General features: G+C 40.3%; 1 protein-coding gene across 1 annotated transcript in view; it reads right to left on the bottom strand.

The window, feature by feature from the left end:
• Positions 1 to 23,470, bottom strand: part of LOC126271996 (F-box/WD repeat-containing protein 5) — a 91,266-nt gene that overhangs the window by 29,444 nt on the left and 38,352 nt on the right. The window contains exons 3-4 of the mRNA XM_049974479.1: positions 18,468 to 18,625; positions 5,869 to 6,046 (exon numbers count right to left, since the gene is read on the bottom strand). Of these exons, the coding sequence (XP_049830436.1) occupies positions 5,869 to 6,046; positions 18,468 to 18,625 (336 nt within the window). The remainder of the gene's footprint in view (positions 1 to 5,868; positions 6,047 to 18,467; positions 18,626 to 23,470) is intronic.

Below are 23,470 nucleotides of genomic sequence, written 5' to 3'. Positions count from 1 at the left end.
GCCCTGGACCATATTAAGACTCTTATGGGGCGTGATTGTAACCGGAACATCCCCCAGCTTGTTACAATCGAGTAACCGGCGGGACTGGGCGGAGGACGCCGATTTGATCAAAACCGAGCCCGAGCGTATTTTGGACAAGCCCTCCACCTCCCCGAACTTGTCCTCTAAGTGCTCGACGAAGAACTGAGGCTTCATGGATGTAAAGGATTCACCATCAGCTCTCGTACACACCAGGTAGCGGGGCGAGTATGGTTCGCTGGCATCCTTAGTCTTTCGTTCCTCCCATGGTGTAGCCAGGGAGGGGAACGATTTGGGGTCATATGTAGTTGCGTTGTATTGAGCCCTGGAACGCTTAGAGACTGCTGGCGGCTGGCCACCAGCAAGAGATGATGTACCACGCTTCATTGCGGGTCATCCGCCCTGATGCCACCTACTCCGACCAAGGGCCCTCCCCATGGGCGCCACCCAGCCTCAGCAACGACCACCTGGCAGGGTGGCCATTGCTGGGAGTCCCAATGCCCCAAGAAGATAGGCATCTACTCCTTGGCATACGTGGGGAGTTAACGGCGCTGGCATCAGCAGAGCGATCCCTGTGTAGTCAGGGGCCTACAACCAACAGGGTACATGGCGGCCCCACCACAACGGACTGGCTACCGTGCTGGATTTCAGGTGATGTAGTCCAATATCGTCATTGGCGCATAAAGCGGCACAGCATAGCAGACTGCAAGAGACCGCACCCAAGAACAAATCCACGCCCAAGAGATGGTAGGTGAGCGGGACTGCTAAGCGATGACGACAAACCTGGCTAGAGATGGTAATGCTTGATGGACACATCGCTCCTTGTAAGGCGCCCTTCCCCAATCGGCTCGCTCTTCGGAAAATTTAGAAGGATGGAGGTCAAACCCGTTAGGGGACCATCTCACAAGGCCAAAACGTTTGAGACTCCTTTTAGTCGCCTCTTACGACAGGCAGGAATACCGTGGGCCTATTCTTACCCCCGAACCCACAGGGGGGAAACACATTCAGAACCACTGCCACTGTATCAAGTTGAACAATACATTGGCCACCTAAAAATGTCAATGCCAAAAGAATATAGGATGTTAGCCAAGAAACTGGGAGGGATGCAGGCAGCTGAAACTATTTGTGAGCTGATTAAAGATTGTTGAGAGAATAGAAGAATACCAGATGATTGGGAACAAGCCATACCCCATATAAGAAGGGAGACAGGACTTACATCAACAATTACTAAGACATACATTTACTTCCAGTCATCTACACAACTGTTTCCAAGGCACTACTGAATGATGGAAGAGCAAACAGAACTGATATGTACTAAGAGGGTTTTGGGAAAAGTAGATTGTGCCCTGAGAAAATTTTTAATCTAGAATTGATCAAATTCTGCAATTTAAAAAAAAGTAATGGAATTGAAAACTATGTACTGAAGCACAGTACACAATCTTTAATAAATGTTGATCCAACCAATTAACAGCAAGAGTGTCATTCAAGACAACAGATTATGAGACCACCTAAGACGAATAACCATATCAGGTAAGTTACATAACTGTTTCCTACCCTACATCATCTGAAAGAGCCTACGGTTTAGATGCAATTTGTGGTCCACAAGTTCGAAACCAAAGGCATGCTCATTACAGTTGTTTTCTTTGATCAAGATAGGATCCTTTTTCTGTGACACAGTGCTTAGCAGAAGTTTAGAGCCTCTTCACAGACACTGAGAAGTCTTCTTTTGGAATTTTCTTCAGTTTGTTGGTCATAATCTTCTGGATACAATCAACTGGATCAAACCTTGAGCCTTTCAGGTACATTTTTAATTCTGGGAAGAGGAAATAGTCTGAAGGGGGACAAATCTGATGAGTAATGAGAATATGCAACATCAGATGTTTCATAACATTTCAGGTGACCTGCCAGACACCTGCAACTTGCTGCCATGATCTTTAGGCTGTCTTCAGATGAATACTGATGAAAATGCACTGAGCTGACACATTTCAAGACCCCAACCAAAACATGCATGGTGTATCCATTTGACAAAGCACATGCACTTCTGCTACGAGTCTGTGGACTGCAGCATGAGCCTTCCATAGTAAAAGATCACTTCATCAATATCAAATTAATTTACTTTGAACAGTACAATTGCAGAACATGACCAGCTATGCAAATCACAAAGTTTCCTATGAAAGGACTGTATGCAGAATTTAACTGAAAGTCGCTGTCTTGATTAACAAGGACTCACATAGTCATATTTCCACTTATTTATTGATGATGGAACTCAACTGGTTTGATGTGTGGGCCACAATTTTTGTTTCATTGTGTTTTATCAAATGACCAGTTGAAATACAGTGTTCGGCAATAGTGGACCTATTGGCTTGGAGGCCGCTGATGTTCTACAATGCAACCCTGCATGACGTGCACTGTTTGCCTTATATAAGATCTGCTGAATTTGCACGGAATCCTACAAACATCTGCCTCATACAAATGTAAGTTGTATTTAACAGATCCCAATAGCATTGAGGTTTTGGAAGGAAGACGGAATAATACTTTATGTCTTCTCAATATTGTGCCTATTTTTGCTAAAACATTTCCAATGTGTGGTAGATAAGCATTATTCATGAAGGCATCATTCTCTTCCTTGTTCTGTCATTTGTACATCTGTAGCGTTCTCTGTACTTGCTGAGATGAATATCCATTGTTCAGAAACACAGTTTGCAGATCTGCCAGGTCCTTTTGCACTTTATCAGCATCTGAGACTGTATGGGCTCGGTGCATAATGATCTTTAGAATGTCCATCATTTCTACTGGACAGTGGCATCTGCATTTAGAAGTTGTCGTCTTGGGATAGGCCGGATGCTGTGATGTGGGCAAAAGTGAACTGGATTCACAATAAGGCTATAACAAGGCAGATTGCAGAGACTGGCTGAATTTGGACACGGATGCCACAAGAAGTTCCTGTTCGACAACATATTATCAACTTGATGGGGAAATCTATAGATGACAAGACTGCATCCTTGTTGGCAAGGGGTTTTAATTTTGCTCCTACATCTGTTTTACTGACACTAGTGGACTTGTCAGTCCCAACAGACAGGCTGTGTGCTGCCTTGAAAGTTGCAGCCAGAGGAAATGTCCACCCCTGGTAGCTGAGTGGTCTGTGTGACAGAATGTCATACCTAATGGCCCAGGTTCGATTCCTGGCTGGGTTGGAGATTTTCTCTGCTCAGGGACTGGGTGTTAGGTTATCCTTACCATCATCATTTCATCCCCATCAACATGCAAGTCGCCGAAGTGGCGTCCTCTCGAAAGACTTGCACCTGGCAAATGTTCTAACTGACGGGGGGCCCTAGCCACACGGCATTTCCATTTTAGCAGAGGAAATTTTGTCAGAAGTCTTGCCATGTGTTGACGAGAGGCATACAACTGAAGAGCAACATCTAGCCTAAGGGAGGGTCACCCTCTCCTAATTTACAAGGTGACGTACTCGGGTTGGATGAAGGTAACGCTACTGTGCTTTTGCCACAGAAGGATTATAGTAATAACATCAATGTGTTTTTATTGAGTGGCTCACCATATCATAAGAGCAATAATGGTCCTATTAACCAAGTGATGAGAGCAGAACTTCTATGTAACACTTCTCTACCACAGAAGGTCATTAAGAGCCTGAGGTCAAATAGTTCAGTTCGAGCTAGACTGTACGGAAAGCTCAATATCCGCAAAGAAGGCATGATGCCTTAATATCCTTTAATGAGCAATATTGGAGTGGCCACCTATGACATAGTGACTTTACTCCAACCCATTGTACGCAAATGTGCCCATCACAAACAGTTCTAGCGATTTTATTAACAGACATCAGTCACTGAAGCTGAAAAGCAATGACCTGGTCAGCTCTGATGATGTTTTGCTTTTTACAAATGTGCCTCTAGTGGACTCATTGCATCTCATTGGCAGTACATTTGGGACTGACATTACAGCATTGTTCACATGCTCTCACATCCCCCCCCCCCCCCCCCCCCCGATGTACTTTTTATTTAATAATCAGTGTTTCAACAATCTGGTGGTGTCACCATTGTGTCCTCTGTCTCCTCTGGTGGTCTTTTTTTTTTTTTTTTTTTTTTTTTTATTAAAGATTCTGAGGACTGAGCACTCACCTCAACTTAAGTCTTTTGGTGATACATGCAGACACTTACAAGCTGCTACTCGCTAACATCTGACATAAATGATAGGCATTCTAAAAATCTTAACCCACTGAGCTCTTACCATCCTGATAAATACAGACACCAAGATAGACAAACAAATGACAGAACAAGGAAGAGGATGGGGCCTTCAAAACCGCTGTGTATCTACTGCGTACATATTGGAAATGTTTCAGTGAAAATAGGCAGAATATTAAGAGGACACAAAATTAAAGTAATATTACGTTTTCCTTCCAAAATCTTGAAGCTATTGGGATCTGTTAAAGATGACTCAGGGTTGCACAAGGCAGTTGTTTACAGAATTAAGTGTGAATGCGGCAAATATTACATATGGCCTTTGAAGCTCACTATGCTCGACTGCATTGTAAAACACCAGCACCATATTTGCCTCCTCCAAGCCACTGCTGCTGAACTTTGTATTTTGACTGGTCATTTGATAAAATACAATGAAACAAAAACTATGTCCCATACATTGATCTTTTGGAGTTCACCAACAATGAGTCAGTGGAAATACAACTATGAGTTCCTTATTAATCGAGGCAGTGGCTTTCAGTTAAATTCTGCAGTCAATCCTGCCACAGAATAATTTTGTATGCTGCACAGCTGGAATCATGGTATTTTTACCATACAATGCAATCAGTTTGGTGGTGCAGAGCACACACTTGCAGCTAAAGTGCATCTGTTTAAGCAGTGCATGCCTCACACAATGCATGTGCATTGCCAACTGGATACAAAATGCATGTACCAGTGGGATCTTAAATACACAAGCTCAGTGCATTTTGATCAATATGCACCTACAGATGGCCAGAAGACTATGCACCAAGATATTATGGCAGTAAGTTGCAGGCATCTGGCAGTTTGCCTGAAATTTTATGGAACAAACTGCATGCTGGTAGAGTTTTAAATTATACATGCAACACTGATGCTTCCAAGTCAGTACCCTGAAAATGAGCTGGGATGTTGTGCAGTGGCATTGGGAGGGGGAAGGCAGAGCATGGGGGGACAGCAGAGGACTAGGCAAACTCACTGGATGTGAACTACCAACTATTTCAACAATTCCTGTTATTGTTCTTTATTTACTGTTCTACCTGGAGGCACATATTCTTTGTGAATGATGTCACTAACATTGAAAACATGATCAACATTGTCTTCACCCTTGATTTCCTCAATGTTCAGCTCTCTCTCTCTCTCTCTCTCTCTCTCTCTCTCTCTCTCTCTCTCTCTCTCTCTCTCTCTCTGTGTGTGTGTGTGTGTGTGTGTGTGTGTGTGTGTGTGTGTGTGTGTGTGTGTGTGTGTGTTACATCAGAGTCAAACTGGAAAGCCACTGCCTTTTTATGTGAAACAGTTTTTCCTATAAAATTTGTATGATGTTTATTTTCAGCTTGTATTTAATATTACTTCCTCAAGTGTTTCTGAGAGCTGCTTTTTCTGTTACTGTATAGTGTGACTCAGTCCACACTCTGCAAGGCTCTCTTTCACAGTGAAGTTCACAGTACTAAATGGAGTGCATTTATCAACTTTATACTCAGTTCCCTATTTAACAGTTGCTGAATTGATAAGCACCATTCACGTTAGCCAATAATAGTAGCATGTGTTGGTAGGTTTGTAGATTTCCTGTGGCCTTACTACATACTTGAGATACTAAAATGAATAACATAACATTTCTTACCTTGAAGGCTGAAAACAGCAATTTCACCAGATGTACTATGAGGAGAACCAAAATGAACACCAGACACCAAGAGGAGTGTGTCAGAGGCATTAAATTGGGAATATTGTGTATATTTCCAACAAAATAATTTCATGTCATGGTAGTACTTTATTTTGGCAGGGCAAGATGAGGTCCAAACCTAAAAGCAACAAAACACTTAAAATGCTGCAACAAAAACATCTGCAGAAAATATGTAGAACTATTAAAACAGGGAAAAAGTAAGTCTGCTTCTGTAACTACACACCATTTAAACAAGTGTGGGAGATGTGCACAACATACTGTTAATACTAAACTGTAAGTGTCCCACACACTTTATCAATATTCCAGGATGGCTCACACAATTATTTAGTAAGCAATCTGCTGTGCAGACTGCATTTTCCCAGTGTTCTCCCAATGACACACAGTTTGCTACCTGGTTTACATAAGACTGGTCCTATACGAGCATTCGCCTTAATAACCCTCTAAATTATTACTCCCAATTATTTGCATTAGTTAACCAATTCCAGTTGTGGCTCACTGATGTTGTAATCATACAACATTACTTTTCTGTGTTTTGTTAATTCCACAATTTTACATTCTAAACATTTAAAACAAGTTGCTACTCCTTGCACTACTTCGAAATCTTATCTTGGATATATGTACACCTTTTCTGAGACAGTATTTCATTACAGAAAACTGCAACATCAGAGAAATATATGAAGTTACCGTTTGTTGTGATGTGGTTTGACAATGCAGGCATGACACATAATTATCAAACAACTTTATTTCCAACTCACTGCATGATGAATCTCGCCATACCCCTTAATTATTATAGACAGTTAAAAATTAAGAACTGAGTCTTAAGTTTGTGGTTCTAGTACTGAAGTCCAAGTCCTTCAACACATTCTCGTGCTTTTCTGCAGGAAGAGCCTTCATCAGCATGTCTGCCATCATAACTTCAGTTGGCTGGTATTCCAGTTTCAGCACATACTCTTGTACAGCCTGACATAAGAAGTGATATTTTATATGAAAATGCTCTGTCTTTGAGTGAAAAAACTGGGTTGTGTGTTAACTTTGCAGCTGACTGTCACTGAACCAAGTGATGTTCGATTGTTTTCCTGTACCTGGTTTCTTCATGAATGTTGACAGATGAAGCACTTTCTTTGCTGCTTCCTTGAGGTTCATGTGTTCAGCTTCAGTTTATGAAATATCAACAATTCCCTGCTTGCGTAAACATTCTGCGATTGCTGATCCAGATAAGGTGAAGCTGTAGCCTGTATATTACTTCCTATCAGCACCGGAATTTCCCCAGTCAGTCTCTGCAAAACAGAGGATTCCTCCTTTACCCTTGATGTAGATCAGTTTCTTGTCTATATTTCTTTTAAGTTATCCAAGGATTTGCTTTGATGCTTGCCAGTGAATAAAATCATGGCCGTCATTGTACTGGCTCAGATTTCTGACTGCATAGTATAAATAAGGTCGAGTATTGGTAGTGATGTATTTCTATGCTCCAACCAGTTCTCTGAATGGATAGTAAGTCCCATCTACTGTATTCGTAGGTCTTGCATTCTACTTGCTAGCAGTTGCAAATGGAATCCTTAATGTCTTGCAGTTATCAATTTGGTGTAAAACTTTTTGGATGCAGCCTCTTTGACATAATATAATTTTGTCAACAAACTGATTTACTTCTATGCCCAGATAGTACCTTATGGCATCAAGTTACTTAACATCAAATCTGGCTGATAACTCATTCTTTATTTATTTTGCCCTTTTTGGGTCTGCTGAAGTGATGATCATGTTGTTTACATAAATGAGTAGAAAGACTGGATGTTTTTCTACTCTAGCTACAAAGACCCATGGATCTGAACTTGTAGGTGGCAATCCAGTTGATGTTAGGGTTGCATTCAAATTGGCATATCACTGTTGACCAGCTTGGAGCAGTCCATAAATGGCTTTTCTAAGTGTAAACACTTTATTACTGGATTTCAATGTTTGGAGCATGTCACTTGCCCTCTTGACTATATGACTTTCTCTATGTCTTTCATCTTTTGTAAAAATTTGAAAAGTGAGTGCAATCGTTCCATGAATATGTCTGTAACAATTTCACCATTGAGAAATGCAATGGTGACATCCAACTGTGAGACATGAAAGTCAAATCTGACTGACAGAGCCATAAGTAATCTAAATGATTCAGTTCTTGCAACTGGAGAAGAATGTTTCCAAAAAGTCAGCTCCAGACTGTTGGCTGAATCCTCATGCAACTGTTCTTGCTTTTTTCCTCAGCAAAGATCATTCACCTCTGTACTTATTCTTCCAAACAGTAAATTACCCTTTCATTTGTTGGCCTTTCTGACATGTTCCACGATGCCAATTTTCTCAAACCACTCTTAATGATCTGGATCATGTAATGCATCATTGACACTGAGCACTGTTGCATTTGAAATTAAGTTAGCATCGCGGTGATGAATCTACACCTGTCTGTTGAGTAGATGTAACTTGAATTATTGTCTTCATCACATGATAAGTTATCCTCAGGATAGAATTCTTGGGCTGTAGTAACTGGAAGCCCGTCCAGTTCAAAGGTGTAAAATGGTTCATGCTTTGATAGTGGCTCTGGCTTAATTTTTATATCACCATTGAGATCTCCCCCCACAGAATTCATGATGATGCCTCCTTTTGTGGTGACAATCTTGTTTATCCTCATAGAAGTCCACATAAATTTGTTTGGACTCAAAACTGTCATAATCAAGGAACATGACATTTTGCGACAATGGAGTTCAAGCATTGAAAACTGGCTACACTAAACACCATGGCACGGAGGTGATCCTTCCAGACTAGTAGTACTCAACTGCACTTCAAAACCTTGATCATTTCAGATACCATGCAGCAGAACAAATTTGACTGTCTGCACTTGGGAGAGCGAACACCAGCTTTTAATTACTACTCGCACCATGTGAAAACAAAGTCTCAACACAGAGCCGATATTAAGCCACAACCCAATTGGCGGCCATCTTGGCAGAAAACACAACATGAGAACAGGTCTCCAATAACTGCCACTACCTACACATTGACAAGTTACACAAGTTGTCAAACTTAGTAATTTGAGGGGTAGCCAACATTATTGCTGAAATCAGCATTGACTATAGGATAATTTTATTAATGGAGATCTTACAATAGGCACAAAACAATCCTAATAGCAAGAGACACAAGTAAAAGCGAAATAGTCTGATTGAATGAACTTAGTAACCTCAAAAAGGATTCAAGACTTACATAAAGATACTACCAGAGGACAGTAACTGCTAGAGAGACACAAATATGATGAACAGTTTAGAGAGGTGAAGTGACAGAGCAAGGAACTGCTACTGCAGACAAAGAGTGACTATTGGGGCAAGTATGTTCAAACACAATTGAGTGACAACTTATGGTGCGCATGTATGAACTGATGACTGGGAAGGTAATAAAAAATTTGTGCTAGCCACACTTAGGTGAGATGATGGAGTCTTCACACAAGGATTGATAAGTACAGTGGAATTTTTTCTTTGAAAGTTCCTTCACAACAACAACCACAACATTGACTGTAGTGCTACCACAGATGTGCCAATAATATTCCCAGGTAGTTCAATAAAAAAACACTATTTCTAACTCAAAAAGTAATGAAAGTAATTTAAAATAAAATAGCCATAGTGATCCTGAGCCACATATTTCTGATGGACAAACAATACAATCTTCGAGTATAAGGTGCCACAGGATGCAGATCCATATAATTCTGGTGGACACACACACAATCCAATCTTCCAGCATATGGAGCCACAAGAAAAGTAAAGTTACTAAGGTTACTAGTTTGTTCATTGTGATGAACAGTGCTTGAATTAATCTAGTAGGACTTTTGTCTCTGAAGATAATTCCTGACAGAAGCACAAAGTCAAAGTTCAACCAGCATGCACTGTCCCTGGAGCACAGTGTCCCTTGAAGCTGTGATCGGTAGTGACTGCCGATTGCTCGTTGTGGTACTGCTGTGGACCCTCTGTGGTTGATGCTGCAGTTACAAATGCTGGCTCAGTGGCTGGATGGCCACTTGTGAATAGGTTTGGCAGACTGATACTTGCTTGGCATGCTGCAGGCAAGTGATTGGAGGATTTGAAGTAAAACCACAAAAATAGCACCACCTGTAGTGACCCATCTGCCATGGTGGTGATGTGGGTGCCACTTGTTCCTATGGACTATGCTGGAAGCTAACTTATAAAGAGACTAGCAAGTTTTGATCAACCACTGTGCTGGGATATAATCTGTCCAATGTTGTAAGGCTGTTTGGGTCAACACACTAGTTGCATCTGCAGTGCAGGTAGATGTAGTTGCAGGATCTAGTACAGACCACCCATATCACACCAGTTTAGGAGTTCTGATACAGACAAAATACACACAGGAGACTGTCACCTGCCCCATCACATTGGAAGAGATGGCACTACCCATAGCAAAATTAAAAGTTAAAGCAGCACCTGGCTCATATGGAATTCACTCTGAGACCCTTAAAACAGTAGCACCACAGATAACCAATTTTTAGCTGAGATAATAAGTGACACTCTAAGACTGGTAAGAGTACTTGCAGCTTGGATGTTATCATCAAAAAATTAGAAGACAATGACCTGGCCAATCCAAGATCATATAGGCCAATTTTCCTGAACAAAGGTCTATTTGCAGCTTCTGTGTAACAGACAACAGGACCACAGGTGGCCAGTATGGGTTCTGTGAAAATAAGTCAATGCTCACAGTGTTCACAAGACTACAGGGACTGCAAGTAACAGTAACTATTTACAACAGTCTACTAGACTATCATAGTAATAGAGTAGTTGAATGGCAGGTGAATAAACAAAGTGATCAAGAGAATTACAAAGGGATGCCTACACACACACACACACACACACACACACACACACACACACACACACCTCTACTACTCACCGAGTTGTCACCACCACTCCTAAACTATTTTATTCTACCAGAGCTTTCCATCATTATATTTATGTTGCCACCTGACTCCCTTCTACATCTACATGACATCTACATGACTACTCTGCAATTCACATTTAAGTGCTTGGCAGAGGGTTCATCGAACCACAATCATACTATCTCTCTACTATTCCACTCCCGAACAGCGAGCGGGAAAAACGAACACCTAAACCTTTCTGTTCGAGCTCGGATTTCTCTTATTTTATTTTGATGATCATTCCTACCTATGTAGGTTGGGCTCAACAAAATATTTTCGCATTCGGAAGAGAAAGTTGGTGACTGAAATTTCGTAAAAAGCTCTCGCCGCGACGAAAAACGTCTATGCTGTAATGACTTCCATCCCAACTCGTGTATCATATCTGCCACACTCTCTCCCCTATAACGCGATAATACAAAACGAGCTGCCCTTCTTTGCACCCTTTCGATGTCCTCCGTCAATCCCACCTGGTAAGGATCCCACACCTCGCAGCAATATTCTAACAGAGGACGAACGAGTGTAGTGTAAGCTGTCTCTTTAGTGGACTTGTTGCATCTTCTAAGTGTCCTGCCAATGAAACGCAACCTTTGGCTCGCCTTCCCGACAATATTATCTATGTGGTCCTTCCAACTGAAGTTGTTCGTAATTTTAACACCCAGGTACTTAGTTGAATTGACAGCCTTGAGAATTGTACTATTTATCGAGTAATCGAATTCCAACGGATTTCTTTTGGAACTCATGTGGATCATCTCGCACTTTTCGTTATTTAGCGTCAACTGCCACCTGACACACCATACAGCAATCTTTTCTAAATCGCTTTGCAGCTGATACTGGTCTTCGGATGACCTTACTAGACGGTAAATTACAGCATCATCTGCGAACAACCTAAGAGAACTGCTCAGATTGTCACCCAGGTCATTTATATAGATCAGGAACAGTAGAGGTCCCAGGACGCTTCCCTGGGGAACACCTGATATCACTTCAGTTTTACTCGATGATTTGCCGTCTATTACTACGAACTGCGACCTTCCTGACAGGAAATCACGAATCCAGTCGCACAACTGAGACGATACCCCATAGCTCCGCAGCTTGATTAGAAGTCGCTTGTGAGTCCTAAAATGTCATCTGTATGTCATCTGTCCTTTATTACTGAATCATATCTGCTTTTTCCCTCTCTTACTGTATGTCCACATATTTCCCTACATGTTCCTTCTCACCTTTGTAATGCACTCTCATTACTAGACCTGGCCAGCACTGTCAAGTGGAACTCTTGGGGCACTCTGTAGCACTGCTTGTAACTGCTTTGACTGCAGCATATGCTATCCATCTATGCATCCGACTGCCATATCAGAGTTAAAAATTATCGAAGCAGCAAATTACTGCAGCTTACTTTTAAAATTGATCCATCCCTCCTCTATACATTACTCCATCATTATTTCACATTAGTCATTTATTTCGCAACACACAATAATTGCTTATATGCGAATGAATATGCCTACTTCACAGAATCGTCCAAAGGCCTACAATACAATTTCCTTTACCATTTTTATCTCACAAACCATTCAAGTTGTCCTCCCTAATTCCCTTTACAGCCATCTAATGCTTTGACTTGTCCATTTCCCATGTATATTTCACATTTTTACTTAATTTCATTCATTCTTCCTTCTCATCAAATACACCCAGTTTTATATGTGATATTTTCAGAGAATTTGCCCCTCACTCACTGACAACATTACATTTACATTCTCTTCCTCCTCCTCCTCCTCCCTAGTGACATCCCATCCCAAATGGGTCCTCGTTCAGTCTATCTGTACCAGTTCAGAAATGTATTCCTATACCTAGCCAAGACCCAGTCCCATATCCTGTTCTTTAAATTCTACCGAAATCATGGAATCCCACCTATTGGCTAACCACAAAAATTCCCCTGTCTGGATGCCACCCCTCCTATCACAATGAGATTCAAAACTTCAGGTTCCACCAAACCCTAGTCCTAAGGAAGCTGAAACTAGAGAAAGAAATCTCCATGATACAGTCATTCTTGATCCACCTCTGCTCCCTCTGCAAGATATTGTTAATGTGCAAATCCAGTTTCCACTGTATCCCCCAAACCGAAACAACTGGAAGATCACCTCAAACGCCACCTCCATAGGTTACTAAATTTACTGACATCCTATTACCTACTCAGAGCACCACTGCCCATCAACAGTTATCCTATCCCCCCAATGAATCTTGTCTTCAGCTCCTCAAAGCACCCAGATCATACTGACCTCCATCTGCCCCATACCCCAGAACTATTTCCCAAAATTGCACAAAACATACAACCTAAGCAAACCCCAAAACTCTGTTGTCAACCATTTCACCGAAAACCTCAATCTTACAGAAGTTTCAGCCTTATCTAAGGCCCACACCCACATTCACTCAAGTTTGATTCATGAAAGACCTGCTTTTGATACCTACAGCAGAGACACTTTTTTGCTACTAATCCTCCCTGCACACCCACCTTACAAATGCTTCCCAAAATTCACAAACACACTAATCCTGGACACCCCAATGTAGGTGGATGCTAGACTCCAATCACAAATACATCCACCTATGTAGATCATGATCTCTAACTGTCTGTAGCCTAGACTTCCATATCAAATATACAAATACTTCCTTTACCATCTCTCAACCATCTGCAACTGTACTCAACACTATCGACAGTACATCCCTATACACCAACATCCCTCTTGCCCATAGCCTTGACGCTGTTGAATGCTACTCCTCACAACACCCTTCTGACTCTGAACCTACCACCTCATTCCTTACACACACAACTAACAACATCCTCACACAGAACTACTACTCCTTCAAGGGGAAGATATATAAACAAATCCACAGCATGGCAATGGACACCCATACAGCACCTTCCTATGCCAACCTACTTATGTATCATCTAGAGTAAACCTTTTGAGCTTTCCAAAACACCAAAGCTGTTGTCAGTTTCAGGTTTACTGATGATATTTTTATGATCTGGACCCACAGTCAATACATCTTATCCTCATTCCTTCACAGCTATACCACCTTCCATCCCATTTGCTTCATCTGAGCCCCCTCAGCCCAACATGCCACCTTCCTGGATGTTGAACTCAATCTTTCTGGTGGCTCTGTTCATACCCCTATCCATATTAACCCCACTAATCATCAACTGCATTTTGATAGCTACCATCCCTTCCACACCAAAAAATCACTTCCACATAGTCTGGGTACCAATAGACAGTGAATCTCTAGAGGCAAGACTTCTCTTGCCCTGTGTGTTGAAGGTCTCATTAATGCCTTCTCAAACAGGTACTATCTTCCAAGCCTAGTCTACGAACAGATTTCCTAATACACATCCTCACACAGCCCAACTTTCACCACCAATCCCTAAATCCAGCTGTAAAGCAGGAACTACTACTCATCACGCCACATCATCCCAGACTGAAAAAAAACTGAACTATATCCTTTTCTAGAGCTCTATCATAGTTTCTAGAAATGAGGATCATACTAATCACAATCATCTCCGCCCCATCTAAAGTGGTATTACTCTGCCTATCCAACATATGCAATATCCTGGTCCATCCCTATCACACACCTAATATCAGTCCCTTGCCATATGGGTCATATCCCTGAGGAAGATCCAGCTGTTAAACTGTTCATTACAACCATCCAACCCATCCTACTCTAGTCTTATTATATTCCATAAGAGGGAGAGCCACTTGTGAAACTAGTCGTGTCATACAGCAGCTCTACTGCAATTTCTGTGTAGCATTTTATGTGGGCATGACCACCAGACAGCTGTCCACCTGAATGAATGACCACTGCCATACAGTGGCCACAAACACAACTGACCACCTGGTGGCAGGACACACTATTGAACATGACTTACTTGATTTCAATAGTTGCTTCACAACCCGTGCCACCTGGGCCTTCCCCCAAATACTAGCTTCTCTGAACAACATAGATGAGAGTTGTCCTTACAATACAGCCTTTGTTCATATGATCCTCCTGGACTCCATCTCTAGTATCTCTCCACCCCACACCCACTTTCATCCTGCTGCAGAATCCTAGCTTCACTAATCTTGCATCCATACCCTATTCCCTGCAGTGTCCCCTTCTTTTGTTCAGATTCGCCCCCCCCCCCCCCCTCCCCACAAAAACTACTCCTCTAGACCATACTTATGTCATTGTCATCATGCACTGCTTAAACTCACTGGTGACAGTGCCCATGTTTCATTCCTATCCTGTGCACCTGCTACAACAAAGCTGTGAGGCACCCTTCCCCAATCCCCTCTCCCACTCCCTGTCTCATTTCTCTCTTCACTCACTCCACACGACACAGTCCCCCACATGAGGCAAGATGCAGAGTTGCACCCTGACACAGTACATTCAGGCTGTACCCATACGTGTGTGTATTGTCTGAAAATTTGTAAGAGCTTTTTTGTTTATGTGCCTGTCAGCAGCCAATGCCTCAATTATTTCGTGAATGTTAGCTTTACTCTTAAATTATTTACATTGTAGCATAATGTTTCATTACCACATCTGCAGAATATAGTTTGTTTAGTGTTTAATGGAGGGGTGAAGGCACCTCAAAACCTTTTTGCTGTGTATGGGTTGTGTGTCAACAGTGAAATTGAGTCAGAAAATGGTTTTATTGTTTCAGGGAGGATCTCTTTGACATGAATGATTCTCTACATTCAGGAAGAACTATGGACTTTGATGAAGAGCATTTAAATCATTTATTCCATAATAATCCATGTCAGTGTAAAAATAATAGGCAATGTGATGAACTGCTACCATGTATCTAAATATCAGAGAATGGCCATATCTGTTTTTTCTTGAACATTATCTGTTGGCTCATTCAGCATTCCTATCCAATACTGTTACTGGTGCCATGGTATGGCACCTTTATGCTACCCTGAAGTAAAAGAGTTTGAGTTCATGAAAGATAATGTTATGCGTCTAGTGGAACAAAGTGGTTTATGAGTAGTATGAACTGGTTTGCACGAGTAAGTCCATCACAGATAGCACTTTTTGCCAGTAACTGAGATGCATTTTTGTTACAATCTAAGAAAAGCACTGAGATGATTGCATCAAGAGCTGCTACTGCAGGATAGAGCCTGCTGATACAATAATAGCAGTAATCCAAAAGCTTAGTTGGGACGTCATCCATCACAACACTTATTATTTTGATTTTATTTACACCCACCACAATCAGTTAGCCAGTGGCCAGCTCTGCTCATTGACGGAAAACTCTCAAACAGAAAGTGTTCTACATGAGACAAGACAACCGAAAGTGGTTTTCAGAAATGGTTTTGCTATTACTCGCCAGTAAGAGAGTAAAATGAATTACCTTTAGACTTCCAATAGATAGAAACCTTTAACATAAGACAAAAAATTATTAGAAAACCAAAACACAGTAAAAAAGGGAAGGAGTGAGCTCTTAATCTTGACTTGTGTTCACACTAGATAACAAGCAAATATGTCACCAGAAAAGTAACTTCCACAACCTACAGTGTAGTCTGTGCTGAGGGGCAACCAAGTTTATGACCATCTTCAGTTAATAACTGATTTAGTTTGTGACGTGGCTGGCTGGTGGCAAAATTTTATGTCAAGACTGACCAAATTTTAAGAAGAAAATCTGATTCAGATATGAGCCATCTTCGTTAAAGTAATCCATAATTACTGGCTCTAAAGGATTATACCCACAGCTTTGTCATTTAATTATTGTTGGACAGTTCAAGTGTTTGATTTGCAAGCAGAATAAAACTGCCACTGATGCCATTTCAGACTGGTTACTAGTGTCTAGGAGTATTTTCGTGTTGATGGTAAAGATGGGGTATTATTTAGTAACAGTTCAGCATGAAAGACAATGACTGTATGTGACTTTCTCCAGGAAACTAAACTATGCAGGAGTACAAGATTTCTGTGAAAACTGATAGACTAACTTTAAATATGATTTTATCCATATTTTTTAAGTTTGTATTGCTGATTCCAATAAGCTACAGGAAAAACAAATTAATTATTAGCATGAGTAATCTATTGAAAAAGACCTTCAGACATCTTTTATGGACCGTTTAAATGCTGTTATTTCTCCTACTGTTTGGTTCTAGGTTCTCCCAACAGACTGAGCTGAAATAATAATAATAATAATGATAATAATAAAATTAAGAAGAATAAGTATCTTTCCACCATACAGTTGTGATTTATTCCTTGTGGAATTTTGCTAATGACTTATGGTATGGTATGCTGGAGATGATCATGTAGGTTGCTGCTTTTCTTGATTTGCACCATTCTGTATGGTGGTAATAGTCACTGATTCAGTCACTTAAGTGGCTATCTTCAAAATCAGCAGTTTCAAATATTCACTGGCACTCCTCACGGACAGCGCATTAGCTCTGCCAACCCGGGGAATCCTGTCTGGGTACAAATAGTTGCTGGTGGATATGAATAGACACACTGAGTCACCTGCCAGAATGCTAATTGGGTGCTGGTGTGGGAGCAATGCCAGCTGTCGAAGTGAAAAACATTTGATCCAGAATTGATGGCAAAATACATCTGCACTTCAGTTCCCTTACATAACATACAATAAATAAAAACGATATGTGCTGAAGTGGTTCATATATTATTAATTCAAGAACAAAATTTCTCAATCTTGCAAATACTGTTGCATTAAATTCATAATTAAAACAGTATGCACTACATCGTTTCCACTAGAATTAGAAGAGGAGTGGAAAAGAAATAAGTGGTGGGAATGAGGGGCAGGTGTTAAAGAGAACATTTACATGACTGCCAACGTTTTTTTATGTCTTCATGCTGAAATAACATTCTTAGCTTCTTCGATTCCATCGAAAAACGATAGGAGGAGATTGTAAACATTGTTTCATATATTTTGATTACTTAGTCTTTAGAGCACAGCCTTTGTAATATATTACAGATTTCTGGTCCTGGCATTAAGAAAAAGTACATTCCCCAAATGTTAAGCAGTAAATTTGAAATAAAATGGTTTTTGAACTAACTTATTTCATCATAGCTTGTAAAACAATAATTACGTAAAAGGGTAAGGCACATAAAGTTCTGTATTCTAGTCCTAAACAGGCCAGTCTGGCCCCACCAACCATAGTGTCTTCCTTTGCCAATGGAATCACTGGATATGGTGTCAAGGGGATGTTGTCAGGACACTGCTCACCCAGTCATTGTCATGTTTCTTGAGCTTGTCACCACAGCTAATTGGTCATGTAGCTCCCCAAATAGCCTCATGAGGCTGAAAGCTCACTGTGCCTGTCCTCCCATCAAGGAAACATCCCTGACAGTACTGGAAATCAAACCAGGTCCTTCAGATGGCAGTCAGCCGTGCTGACCTCTCCGTTATGGGGGCAGATAATAGTTACATACACGGCAATGGAGAAACAACAATGAAAGAGACAGAAAACATCTTACGTGTGTTCCACAAAAAGCACTTTAAACAAGCATCCCATAAGAACCTCTATGTGTTCAAAGTAAGCACTACGCTGATATAACTGAAATGTTTTCTGCACTACATGCTTTACTAGTAAGTGAATGAAAGATAAGTACTTACCAGAACATATCCATCTTTTGAACAAGTTGCAAACAAAGACCCATCATGAGAGAAGCTTACGTGAAGAACTTGATTTGAATGTTCTGTCAGAACCTCTGTCTGAATTAAAGGTGTATGATATGTAAGACGTTTGTACTCCGACAACCATGATGATTTTCCTGTTTAATGTAAGATTGGTATAATTAAAACATCTCCATAGCACATTACTCTCTCTCTCTCTCTCTCTCTCTCTCTCTCTCTCTCTCTCTCTCTCTGTGTGTGTGTGTGTGTGTGTGTGTGTGTGTGTGTGTGTGTGTGTGTGTGTGTAATCAAAGTGATTCACAACTTGTTTTTCAGTTATCTCCATTAAATGTCAGTAACCATGATATTACAATTTTTTTTTTATTATTTTAATTTTGTTGCCAGACACCCTCCCTCTCTCAATGAGTATGTTATTGTACAGTAGTACTGCCAACAGGCATTTTTAAAGGAAAAACTTACATCTGGCTTTTGGTACTAAGATTCTTTCCTGGGAGGAAAACTGACATGTTCAATAAGGTTGTAAAGGAGAGGTAGCTTGCTCACAGACCATACTGAGTGGAATCTACTTGTAAGGATGATGGGAGACAGAGACAAAGAGGGAGGCCTCAGTTATCTCATGTATTCAACATGATCATTTGTGTAAAATGAACTCACAGTTCTGAGTCCAAATGTTTCGATAATTTATAGAAGTGTCTAATAAGGCACTATTTTAATTTATTTTTGTACATATGATAATTTCAAATTTTCTATTTGACATCTGTCTACCAGCAACCTGTTACAGATTGGTGCATCACAACATAAAACTATTCTGAACCTAATACTGACAGACAAAAATTATTTTATTTCTAGTAATGTGGTTGTGGATTTCACTGTTGTTTTTAAATTCACTCTTTTTATTAAGCACAAATACCAATAGGGAGTAAATGTACTGGCGTGTAGGTTTTGGAATTCGTAGGTCCCTGAACAGCCTTCTGCAAGATGCTTAATTATTAGTCACATGCTTCTGTAGAATAAATAGTTCTTTTGGTTTTTCCTCCATTACAACATAAGTAATGTCTTAGTACAGCATGGAGTGAAAGTATGCAACATATACTAGCAATCCCAGCTGCAATTCAGCAAAATGAGAGATTTCTATTCACAAAGCAAGAAGAACAGAGAATTTGTGTTAATTTATTCGTGTGCTAGTGTAAAATCAGTTTAAAAGCTTCACACATGGATTTCTAGCTCCTGTAGTCATTTTCATTTGTTTGTAGTTCCACAATATGAGTCTAAGGTTGTGTGTTAAGAAAGTTTCCGGCAAAGCAGCTCATAGTAAGTCACTAATGTAATTCAAGAACAGGAGCAGACAAGTTACTGAGCCTTTTGATGTGCTGTATTTAATGTTTCTCAACTGAAAATGAAGTTTTAATTATACAGTAGCTTTCCTTTTTTGAGCCACTGTTTTTTATTGTTAAGATGAGAGGCAACTCACACAGGAGGAATGCCTTTTAGGTCGTAAGACTGCTTCCTTAGTACAATTTGATAACCGCAATATCCAAGGCATGGGCAAAAATCACAGAAAATGCAAAACGGTTACTTTTTCTTGTTTGTCTGTTGTTGAATTGAATTTTTGAGATCATATATTACTTTCTGAGTAAAGAAGCCTTTACAAAAGCTTTTAAAAGGAAGACAGGAAGGTATGCGATACTTTGTTACACACCAATTTCTCAAAATAATTTTACAATAAGGATGAGGGATGAGGGAAATGAGTCTATAATTATAGGTCACTTGCTTACCTCCATTTGTTACCTCCTTTTGTTAAAGGAAGAGGATTATTGGTGCACAGTTACATGTCAGTTCCTTATCTGCACTTTTTTATAAGAATAGATCAAAAACTAGTGCCTCCTGTGTCACAAAAAATTAATAATGAACATAATATAACAACACAATTAGTACAGATCATAGTCTGATTTATTATGTATACAACATTACCATTCAACATAGTCATGAAGCATTGGTACACATTTCAACCATCACTGAGTCCAAACATTGAAATTTTGTTTGGAAATATTTAGGGTTTGAGCCAGGATTTTAAAGTTTTAACCTCAGGGGCTTTACTATCAAATTGCATAGGTCAATATCATTAAGTTCAGCATTTCGTAAAATTATGAGTTAATGACTGATGTAATTTTTACTGATACAGTCGATTTGTTCAACCTGCATCTCATCTCATAAGAGGATGATGTTCAGCAAGGTTGTTGCTGTTAGCTTGAAAATTTTTTCTTATTCATGTTGCTTTCTACGTGAATGCATGTCACAGCATGATGATTGCTGCTGGTAACAATTGATGCAGGCATGTAGCAGTCCTGAAGGAATGAACTAGTCAGTTCTTTATATACCACAGTTTTACTGTATAACAACAAAAGAGACATTGAGATACAGACAGGCATAAAGAAAAGAAGGCTACACATTTTAGCTTTCAGTCAAAATGCCTTCTTCTCAATTAGAAAAGACACACACACACACACACACACACACACACACAAATACTTTCACAAAAGCACAACTCTCATACACATGACCACTGTCACTGGACACTTGATAATATTGTAGTTATTCCATCCTGGACTTTCCATTGTTTGACAGTTTACTATATCACATTCCCTTCCACATTCATTATCTACTATAGATTTAGTTTTTCATTCATCTTCTCCAATTAAATCATTTTAGGCTAAGGTATTGCAGCCAGTATCAACTGCTGTATGGCATAGACTTTACTTTTCAGTGTTACACATCTTGTTTGTGCTACAAAGTGAACTTTGTTTTGTTTCACTTACTTACAAGACTTTATAAGCAAACAGGCGATTTTTTAACTATATTTATCCAGTTTGTAATAAAAAGTTGTTACTGCAGTAATGACTAATTTTTATATAGTGGCTACAATTAAACACTTGGGAAGCTTCGTCAAAGTGCCTTCATCCCTCACAAAAATGCGTCATGATGTATGCTCATGCCATCTGTTATTACACCAATTTAACATTTTTAAATTTATCCCCTTCACTCAACATCACTGAGACTGTCCTCTTGGAATTTGTGATGCCCTTATGTATCCAGAAAGGTTACTGATAAGTTTTGTTTATGTTTCTGTGTTGGTGTACGTTGGCACAAGCACACCATATGGCACAGAGGTTATGAGAGAGGCTAAAGACATGACTTGCTGGAAACATGCCACCAATGCCCTCTCAGCTGCCAGCATTTAGGATCGCTGCCGCAGACCGGAGGGCCGGTTTAGCCAGTTAGTTCAAGCCTGTTAGTTTCAGTCTGTACGCTGTGGAGTTCCAGCATGTCACCACAACAGAGCCACAAACTTGCCTCTAGCACAAAGACAGGCAGCAGATAGCAAACTTATAGTGAATGTACTGGACTTCTACTTCAACAGCATTGAGGCTACGTAGACTACACAGAAGAGAGCTTGTACCACAGCACATGGAAACTTAAGTTAAGTAGCTCTTTCTTTATTAATAAAGAACCCAGTTATTAATTGTGTACTGTTTGTCTAATAGAACAAGGATACCAGTCACCAACCAACATCCTCTCCATCGTACAGCTCTACAGAGACAAGATGACATTAAAGTGGCTAAAGAGAATACAACAGTTTCCCTTTTCCCAATGAGTAACTATTAGTTGGTCACAAAACAAGATATAACATACTCTGCATGGTGTAACCTTTTTTCTAGTTCAGCAAGGTGGCTATTGTGTATAAACTAATCATAATTCAACTCCTTGTGTGCCATGCATCCCATGCCATTTGTTATGGCAGATTGTAACAACTGGTTCGTCAACATCATGACTGGGATGGCTGAGTGCCCAGGATCACAATTTTATATTTGGAATCCTAACAGACTCTTGATCTTTCAGAATCTCATAGCTATAGTCTTGTCACTGTGCACTGAATGCCAGAATTATAACCAAATCGTGCCCTCCTCCACCCAACCTTTAATTACTAACAAAATAGTCAGAATGAAATATTATACAGTTCTGTTTTACATAAAGGCTCTCGAAGTATCAGTAGTAGAGATATTTTCTCTGCTCCAAATTTCATTTTTTGAAGGAAAAAACATGTCCCAAAAAGCACAGTTGCAGCAGCAACAACAGAAACAGCATGACAACACACAATAACAGTCATCACAAAGCAGATATCACCTCTGAACAGCATCCTGAACTAGTAGCAGTGAAACAAATTGATCCAAACAAGAACAAGACAAGATTTACATGTACCAAAATAAGTCAAAATAAAATTTTCAATTGTTTAGTAAAATTGGTCAATAGTGTCAAAAAAATCAAAGTGAGATGTGGAAAGAACGCATTTTAAATTACAATTAATACACAGTTTAAAGAACAGTGAAAAAGTGATTTAAATAGAATACCAATATCCACCTCCCCCCATGAACCATGGACCTTGCCGTTGGGGGGAGGCTTGCGTGCCTCAGCGATACAGATGGCCGTACCGTAGGTGCAACCACAACGGAGGGGTATCTGTTGAGAGGCCAGACAAACGTGTGGTTCCTGAAGAGGGGCAGCAGCCTTTTCAGTAGTTGCAGGGGCAACAGTCTGGCTGATTGACTGATCTGGCCTTGCAACATTAACCAAAACGGCCTTGCTGTGCTGGTACTGCGAACGGCTGAAAGCAAGGGGAAACTACAGCCGTAATTTTTCCCGAGGACCTTCAGCTTTACTGTATGATTAAATGATGATGGCATCCTCTTGGGTAAAGTATTCCGGAGGTAAAATAGTCCCCCATTCGGATCTTCGGGCGGGGACTACTCAAGAGGATGTCGTTATCAGGAGAAAGAAAACTGGCGTTCTACAGATCGGAGTGTGGAATGTCAGATCCCTTAATCGGGCAGGTAGGTTAGAAAATTTAAAAAGGAAATGGATAGGTTAAAGTTAGATATAGTGGGAATTAGTGAAGTTCGGTGGCAGGAGGAACAAGACTTCTGGTC

The sequence above is a fragment of the Schistocerca gregaria genome, chromosome 5, assembly GCF_023897955.1.
Source record: "Schistocerca gregaria isolate iqSchGreg1 chromosome 5, iqSchGreg1.2, whole genome shotgun sequence".
Lineage (NCBI taxonomy): Eukaryota > Metazoa > Arthropoda > Insecta > Orthoptera > Acrididae > Schistocerca > Schistocerca gregaria.
Note: the sequence above shows the minus strand (reverse complement) of the source record. Positions and strands in the feature narration are given on the sequence as shown.